The sequence below is a fragment of the Dioscorea cayenensis genome, chromosome 1 (assembly GCF_009730915.1).
Source record: "Dioscorea cayenensis subsp. rotundata cultivar TDr96_F1 chromosome 1, TDr96_F1_v2_PseudoChromosome.rev07_lg8_w22 25.fasta, whole genome shotgun sequence".
Lineage (NCBI taxonomy): Eukaryota > Viridiplantae > Streptophyta > Magnoliopsida > Dioscoreales > Dioscoreaceae > Dioscorea > Dioscorea cayenensis.
Genome location: NC_052471.1, coordinates 3,720,086 through 3,729,873, shown reverse-complemented (window position 1 = coordinate 3,729,873; position 9,788 = coordinate 3,720,086). Strand labels below are relative to the sequence as shown.

General features: G+C 35.3%; 1 protein-coding gene across 1 annotated transcript; it reads left to right on the top strand.

Annotated features, from left to right (window-relative positions):
* The first annotated feature begins 5,814 nt into the window (after positions 1-5,814).
* Positions 5,815-8,704, top strand: LOC120261783 (thioredoxin-like protein YLS8). Its single transcript, XM_039269803.1, has 2 exons — positions 5,815-5,979; positions 8,184-8,704. The coding sequence occupies exons 1-2, from the start codon at positions 5,860-5,862 to the stop codon at positions 8,490-8,492; spliced, it is 429 nt and encodes a 142-aa protein (XP_039125737.1). The 5' UTR covers positions 5,815-5,859; the 3' UTR covers positions 8,493-8,704.
* Positions 8,705-9,788: the final 1,084 nt, after the last annotated feature.

Below are 9,788 nucleotides of genomic sequence, written 5' to 3'. Positions count from 1 at the left end.
GGCGAGCTTCTTTGATCCAAGCATTGAACGACTCCATGACATTTGAATACATCTCACCCCAACGATCACCTCTGAACAGATAATTTGACCAATGTGCCATATCCGATTTATTAATCAACCAGTGATGGGCTTCGGGTGATGTGGCCTGCAGTTCATTCACGGTATCATCGAATTCTTTAGCCATGGATGCCCACGTAATGTGAAAGCATATAGACCAGCACTCCTCCCTCAATGCCTTCCCAAGTCTGACGTTGGCTTTCATAAAATTGGCCTCCAAATGTCGAAGACAGTATGCATGTGGCAAAGAAGGGAAGACTCTCGCAATTGCGTTCACAAGACCCTTGGACCTGTCCGACACGAAGGTAATTATCTCATGATAATCTCCTTCATCGTATAAAGCATCGCCTAACTTGGATATGAACCAAGTCCAATTGACATCGGTCTCGTTGTCGACAATACCAAAGGCAATGTGAAAAAAACCATTATTTCCATCTTTGCCTATGGCACCCAGTAAAGTACCCTGATACTTTCCAAGGAGGTGGGTACCATCGAGAAACAACATCGGCCTGCAAGCCCTCTTGAATCCCACAATACACGCTCTGAAAGAAAAGAATGCACGTTTAAAACGATCGTCATCTCTTTCCACGATCGCAATGCTGTCGGGTTTATCTCAGCCACCTTATCCACGTACCAAAGCAACAAATCGTAGCTGGAGATGTCACTGCCGTCGAGGATCACCCGGGCATGCTCTTTTCCCAACCAAACCTGCTTGTATGGTATGTGGACACCATGTTCCCGCAACATATCCTTCTGAATGTCGATGGCCTTGTACAAGGGCCGGTCCTTGAGCTTTTGAATCACTCGTGCGCTTACCCATTTTTTGGACACTTTCGGATGTGACGCCGAACCTATTCCACCACCGCAAGTGTGTGACGGGTTGATTGTCTTGATTTTGAAAGTATTTTTATTATATTCTTTTGATGCATGAAGGCGCCATTGACAACCATCGGCAGCGCATTCCACAGTCACCCGAAGTATTTCATTCTTTATGAATTTGAAGTCAAAATTCCTTTTGATTGCAAAATTTTGAAGTACGTCCCTGAAATGTTCAACACCGTCAAAACGTTGTCCGATATCCAACGACAGCACTTCAGAATGATCTGACGAAGAAGGAAGACATCTCACACCGTCAGGGTCACCATGGGGTTAAACGGGAGCACTCGCAGAATCTGAATTCCTGCCAACACTTCAGTTAAATGGAAAAGATCAATATTTTAAGCAGAGAATAAACTGTTTAAGTGATAAATTAAAAATTTAAACGCTAAATTAAATAGTTAAATAGTGAATAATTAACTTAAACGAATAATACAAGATTTTAAATAGTGACTGACATACTTAAACAATAATGAACCTATACAACTGGATCAAATAAAAGAGAAGAAACTTCCAAAGAGAAAAACTCATTTTCAGTAGGATTCGACAATGGCACATTGTCTGTCTTGACAACAAGATCAACTACAGCGCATTTGAAGATGGAGTCCACGTGACACATCCGCTGGAAGTCAACATCGTTTTCTATTGGACAAACCGTTTTATATCCATCGGGTGTGATAAACTTAACCCTGACAAGGGAAACTTCGAGACCCCATCGCTCACATATCTCAGCTAACACCAACTCCCAAGAAGTCTGAGCTGTGAACATTAGCACTCTTCCTCCCCGTTGTATCTAACAATACCACAAAAACTCTCCATAATATATCGGCCAAAAACCAAATCGTATAAACCAAATGAAGAGAAGAAGAACAAAAAGAAGAAGAAGAGAAGAAGATGTAAAGAACAAACAGCAATCAGAAAGGCAAACAAAAAAGTGCACAGTTGTATGCATAAAGGTTAGACATGATATGATTGGGTGGTATTTTTCCCTCCATCCCAAGGGCAAAAAAGGAAATAACTAGTGTGGACCCACTTGAAGTGGCAGACAATGGGTAATCCCTAGAGATAAATATTACTGGTGCCATTGTACTTTTTTTCTCTTCTTTCCGTATCTTCAGCTTTTCTTTTCGGCCGGGCATCCTTGTCTAGAAGTTGGCCTCCGCTTTCCACCATTGTCCCGAGGAAGCAATATTGTCATCGCTCAAAGGAAAGTTCTCACCTTATCATGAGTCTCTGTTTAAACGTCAAGCTTTTTATGTTTAAACCATTACATATAGTGTTTAAACTAACAGTTAACTGATTAAATAATTTCTATATCATTTAAACCAATATATAAACCGTTTAAGTATAGTGATTTAACTGTTTTAAAATATATGTTATTGTTTAAATTGAATGCTTTCACTAACATCGCGTTAAAGATGGATAAATTTGCCAAAACCAACGATATTTTTCTAAAACCTCCTGGGTACCTCCTGCTCAGATCCAAACTGGAGAGTTGACTATGTCGATGAGTTACTTGCCCTGAGACGATATGAATGGGCGGTATATAGTGTTTAAATTATCATGTCACTGTTTAAACATCTTTATGTATTTGCTTAAACACCGTTGTCACTGTTTAAAGAGTAAATCGATTTTGTTTAACATTTTGTGTTGTTTACAATGCCATTTTTTGTTTCTCAAATTGTTTTTACTATGTCTCTGTTTAAATATCACAAGTTATCACAAGTTGACACTCAAATAAGTTTGTTTCATTTAAAATATTTAAACATTTACAATGGTCTCTGATTAAATATCAGAAGTTCACACTCAGATAAGTTTGTTTCATTTAAAATAAAACATTTACAATATTTACAACGTCTTCTCGGACCTCGGACACTTGCGAGTCGACCCTCATTCGTCTATTAAGATTTCGATTTTCCTCACCAAGTATCTGTACCTTCGAATGCTCACGACGGTTGCATAACATGCGCATCAACTTGAACCTACACAACGTAGAACACAAACAGTTAAAAAAGGTTAAGCAAACACATTGATAAAAACGTCTATTAATCAATGTGTCATGGTCTGACTTAAGCGAAGATCCTGAGAGTTAAACACATAAAATAATATTTGTACACTGATGAAAAGTTTTTAAAGGGTGAGAACAATTCTCAAGTGATAAATATCAACTCCGTCTTAAAAGATGTTTCATGATCTTCCTCCTCTGGAGAATCCTCCGCAATCAAGCAATAAGTGAAAACTTTCTTTTCTTGCTCAAGTCGAAATGCCCACTTAATTGCTTGCTCGTCATCTACCGCTGGAGAATCCTCTGCATTCAGGCAATTACGCGGGAATTTTGACTTGGCCAAGAAAAGATAGTTTAACTTGTTTCGTGATTACGGCTGATTGATTCTCAAAATGAGGAGGATCATGAGACATCCTTTAAGATAGAGTTGATCTTAAAATTTTGGTCTGACTCCAGCAAATATCCTGGACAAGAAGCAGAGGAGGAGGACGACGACAAGGAGGTGTTGTCCAGGGGAAGGGTTCTTCCTTCTCATTTATGGTGTGAAGTCCACAAGCCGGTTGACACTTCAGATCTGAAAAAATAAAGGGAAACGCACGGTGGACCGAGCTTGACTGATCACGATGAACGGGTCTTCCGATATTTATGTTAAAATTTAGAAAATTTAATGCCGTCATTAATTCTTCTGCACAGGATACCATAAACTTGTCATCTGCCACATGCCAACACTTCAGTTCAAACGAAAAAGATCAATATTTTACGCAGAGACTTAAAGAGTTTACACGTTAGGTCAATATTTAAACGTTAATATGAATAGTTAAAAAGATAAAGACAAATTTAAACAGAGACGACAATTCTTAAACAAATATGTAATATATTTAAACATAGAATAGCACAGTTAAACAGTATTTAACATATACAACTAGATAAACATAAACGAGAAGAACTTTACAACGAAATGAACTCGTTTTCAGTAGGATTCAACAATGGCACATCGTCTGTCTCGACAATAAGATCAACTATAGTTCATTTGAAGATGGAGTGCACTTGACCAATCCGCTGGAAGTCAACTTCATTTTCTGTTGGACAAACCGATTTATATCTATCGGGTATGATAAACTTCACCCTGACTTGTTTTTTGAAACAGATTTACATCTATCAATACCACAAAAACTCTCCATAATAAACCTGCATTGTTTATAAATTCACGAAGAAATTCTCACGTATTACGAAACTGGCAGAACTGAAATCGAACAAACCAAATGAGGAGAAGAACAAGAAGATGTAATGCAACTCCTAAACATTATCTAACAGAAAGCAAGCAGAAAGCCCCACATAAAGGTTGGACATGATGTGATTGTGCGCTTTTTTTCCCCACCATTTTCAAGGGCAAAAATGAGATTTCACAACATGGACCCATTTGAAGTGAATGGTAGGGGGTAAAAGGGAAGTTAAACAATAACGGAAGGGCTGTCCGGGGTTTGCCAAACTTGGAGGGCCTGTTTGGGAATATTTGAAATTCACGAGGGGTAAACACTAATTTTTCCTTAAATAAAAACCCACTCTTGGATCTTCCACTTCTCTGGATCCGAGAACCCGATACGATCCCTCACCCCATCCCTCCACTATCGTCTTCCTTGCCCTAAGCACCATCTGTCCCCTTCTTCGTCCCAAGCACCACCCATCACATTAATCTTCAGCTAACCCCACCACTGTCGAGAAGCTAGCAACAAGACCACCACATCTGGCGCCAAAATCCCTTCCAGCCATAGTCGGAAATGCCTCGAGCCTCCCATCCTCCAGGACAAACCTATAATACGTACAGAAGGTAAAAAGCTAATATTTATATACACACAGAATGCATCTCTCTAATTTTTTTTTTTTTTTAATTCTCCAAATTGGCTTCAAACCCTTAATGCAAAAAATGAACTTTAATAAATAAATAAATAATGAGTTTATAAAATATTTTGAATAACATTATTCACTTTTAATTATTATAATTAAATATTTAAATTAAAGATTATTATTTCACTCTAATTACTATAACTAAATTAAATTAATAATATTTTATCTAGTTAATATAAGCAAAATAATCATTTGTTAGTTCGTTTCTCACCTCAACTGGGATAAAAAAAAATAAATTTTTTTCATTAATTTTAAAATATTATTAGTTGATAATAGGTTTGTAGCAATATCGGTAATTTTGTTAAAAAACTCATTATAGGTATTTATTTGCGATTTTTTACTTTAGTCTTGTTTTTTTTTATATTTATCTGCGATATAACATGGACGTCACATGAGCATCTACGTCATTCGGCTTAGGAGTTCATCATCAAAGCTATTTGGAAGGAATAATATTACTCCCCAAAGAAGATTAAGAAAATGTCATCTTTGACCAATATTTACCTATTAAAAAATAAACTAGCAACTCATAAGGCAATTGTCATCGTTTAACCGAACTTGAGTGATCTATCTATGACAAGAATGAAGTTCAAACTAACTATAGACTGATGTTTAACTCATTCAATAAGTTGTGGTTAAGGTCGAAATGCCTCTTAAGCTTAAGATTTGCAACAGTTAATGATTGGATTATTAGAATTAAAGCACTACTTGGGTGACTTGAGGGCAGACATTTTGATGAATACAACAGCAATAAACTCATTGTGTGATAAATATTTTAAAATAAATTACTTAGTAATTTTTTTAAAATTAATTCTTTAAATTTAAAATATTGATTACCCGAGGAAAGGAGCAAGTTCACCCAAACAGGGGGTTTTCAAAAAATTCTCCCATTAAAGTCAGGGTGCAAATCGAAATTTTGAGAAATCCAAGCAGGGGGTTTTTGTAAACATTTCACCCTATAAAAGCGAGGGTCCAAATCGAAAATTTGAGCGCAGGCGTGAGAGAGAGAGAGATCGGGGATGTCGTACCTCTTGCCGCACCTTCACTCCGGATGGGCCGTGGATCAAGCCATCCTCGCCGAGGAGGAGCGCCTCGTCGTCATCCGCTTCGGCCATGACTGGGACGAGACCTGCATGCAGGTCCTCTCCTTCCTCTCTTTCCTCTTTTTTGCTTTTTCTTAGGGTTTTTATGATTCATTATGCTTAAACCCTAGATTTCTTTTCAATTTTAGTGCGTCTGATTGTTTGAAATAGATATTTGTTTGATTTTGAGTGTTTTTAGGCCTTTAGGTTTGGGATCTGCTTGGATTGAGGTGAAAGATGTTTTCTTTTGTTTGGTTGATTGACATTTGGGGATAATTTATTGATAAATTTCTCTCCTTTTTCTTTGTTCCGTTGATTTTGAGTCTCTCATTGTAAAGAGTTGGGGATTTTTTATTCTGTTTTTTGTTATCATTTTATTATTTATTTATTTATTTATTTGTTGTTGAACACAAGATCTACTTATACAATTCAAACAATATTATGAAATTAGATAAATAAAATGGATAGCTCGAAAAGTGAAAAAGAAGGAATTTGGAAATTATCAAATCAAAAATAGCTTGCCCAAGTAACCCTTAAAGCCCCAAAATATTTAGTGAACTAGTAATTTGGAACACCATGATGGATATCAGTTGTCTCTTTTTCCTTTGGATTCCCTTTCTTTCAAATGATTCAATTTTAATAGAATCACTAGTGTTACTAAGAAGATGGAATTTTTGGCTCTTATTCTTTGTGTGATCGGTTTTCTTTTTTGTTTCTGCCTCATCTTTATGTCCTTCTCCTCTGTCTCTTTTTTCTTTCTACTTTAGTAATTTTATGCATATTCGTGGGGGCCTTTCATCTACATCTAACAAGTCTCTGCTCTCATCGATTGATGTGGTAAAACAATCATTTGGTTGTGTTGTCGGGAGGAGGATGATAGCCTTCCACTGATTCTAGGACACTTGATACGGTATCTAAGTATCCAAAGGTAGGAGAGTATTGAACACTTGAATTTAATGAATACCATGGTGTGTGTATTTATATTTAGACACTGTGAACTACATTATGTATTAGAAGTGTGGGGAACATTTTAGTGAAACAAGTTGATATTTAGACACTATGAACTACATTGTTTTAAGAAGGATGGAGAACAGTGTAAAAGAACAAGTTGTTTAAAAGTAATATAACTTAGAATTCTAAGAGATTAAATCATAGTAAAATTGAAATTAAAGTACAATAGAATTGTTAAAATCACGAAAAAATCACTATGAAAAGAATTTTGAAATATAAGAATCAATTTATAAAGATAAGAAAAGCATAAAAACTTATGAAGTTCAAAACGATAATATATAGGTAAGGTACTTCAAAATAAAACATAATATTATGATTTAATATTAAAAGGAAAAGGCTAAATTGAAGAATGAGATGAAAAGGAGATAAGTGAAACAAAAACCCTTTGGTAGGATCATGTGGGGAACATGTGATTTAACTGTAAAAGACGCATTCCTCGCATTCTTCTGAAATCTCTGGAGCCTTTTGATCTAGTTTCTAAGCAATCGGCATGGAGAGATCAAACTCAAATTTAGGTTGGAGGATGCAAGACCTTGTGACCATCATGTGTGTTACTGAGCATATTTATATTGAACTCATAATAACTTCCTCCAACTGTTCTCTTTTTAACTCAATAAGTGCATTCATGTTTCAAGGAGCATACATTAATTAAGTTTGTTCTTATTTTTCTAAAGACGAGAATGCAAAATAGTTGTGACATGTTTGCAACTACAGTGTTCAGGTTATAAACCTGAAAGATTTACTGAAAGGAAAAAAATAATGATTTTAAACTTTTTACGTGAATGCATTTTTATGATGTGTTTCATTCACTCACCTTGTAAAGTTTGATCAAAGGAGCACTGTAGACTTTGCCTCCATAGTGGTCCTCATCTAGTGTGATGGAGGCTGAAGATGTTTACATACAACAGTATTTGAATATCTGTGCATTTAATTGTTTTATGCAATATATTTGATTTATTGTTTCTCGTGATCATTGTTGGATTTTCTTCTTGCAATGGACAAGATAGAATCTCCTTTGGACTTCAGTTAAACTTCTTCAAAATCATATTTTGCAGACTGAACAACACGATTCATGTGTTTCTTGTGTTCTTTCTTTCATACACACAAAGCCTGTATTTGGTTTTCGCCATGATACATAATTTTGAAATGTTTAGCTCATTGACATGATGAAAATGGATAATTCTGAGTAAATTCTGTCTCTCTTCTTCCTTGCTTCAGAAAGTGACTCGAATTTTTAAATTTTGCCACAGATGGATGAAGTGCTGGCTTCTGTTGCCGAGACCATAAAAAACTTTGCAGTGTTATACCTAGTGGACATCACCGAGGTGCCTGATTTTAACACCATGTATGAACTGTATGACCCCTCAACGGTGATGTTCTTCTTCCGCAACAAGCATATCATGATCGATCTTGGTACTGGCAACAACAACAAGATCAATTGGGCCTTGAAGGACAAACAAGAATTCATCGACATTATTGAGACTGTATATAGAGGCGCAAGGAAAGGGCGCGGTTTGGTCATCGCCCCCAAAGATTACTCCACCAAGTATCGTTACTGACATTGCTGGCATTACGCCCTTGATCAAACTGATAGATATGTTGCAATGTTTTCCTATTAAATATGTGCTTTTTTTTCTTGTAGTAAATCTTATGAAATTCTGTGGGTGCAATGTTCTCCTGTTAAACATGTGTTTTTGTTGCAGTAGCTCATGAAATTTTATGTGGCTTATTTAGAATAATGCAAAGATAATGACAATATGTTATTCTGATATGTGGGTTGTGGCTTTCTGTGAGTTTATCACTATGTACATGTATATTTATGTAGTAGATGTAACAAAGAGCGCACCACATCTTAGTGGTGTTCATTTTGAGAGAAGTGAAGCAAAGTGGGGGAAGTGGTCTGATTTCCCCTATTTTAAAAACTAGTAGGGGAAGTGGGGAAAATGATATTTCCCCTATTTTTGTCTGAAGTGAATTTTAAACTAAATTTATTTCAGTATTTTTTACTGAAGTGAGAGAAAGTGAGTAAATCTATAAAACCTCATTTTCTCTCGCTTTCAAAGTTTTTTTTTTTAATATATACAACTCCACCCAACACCAGAATTTGCTGATTTTAATCTCACTTTTAGACAAATGAACAATAGAAGTGCTGAAACTGGTATCACTTTTCTTACTTTAGAGAAATGACATTTTCTCAACTTCTCCATTTAAGATCGCTTTCTCTGAAATAAACGCCCATAAGGATAAAATTTGTCATAAAATTGCACCACAACAGTTTGATGTGTGTCATATATGGTAGATTTGATGTGTGTCATATATGGTAGATAAATGAAGCATTTGTATTTTTGTTATCATATGATATTCATTTTACTTTTATTTCAGTTCATTAATTTTCATATAAATTTTTCATTTTGATTATGTGTTTGTTTTAAAAGACATCTTTATTATTAAGAGTAAAAAATAAAACTTACATCTTATTTAATCATCTAAATAAATTTTTACTAAATTTTTTTCTAACAATCCCATGGATTACATATATATTGGTCTTTTACCAACATAATTGTGAGAAAATTTATCATACTTTAAATTAACAATAGTAATATATATACACAATTATTAATGTGATTCGTGTATGTCTACCCAATTTAATACATATTCATTATTAAATCCCTACATAATGTATAGTCCACAACCTAACAATCTCTCACTTAGGCTACACAATCATACACCTTTGCGAATCCAAAACTATGTATAAATTACTATCAACAACCATAATATATAGACAACTTTAAAAACATCTAAATCAATCTCATCTATCAGGCTCGTTTGTCATGGAACAAAGGGGCATCATCAGC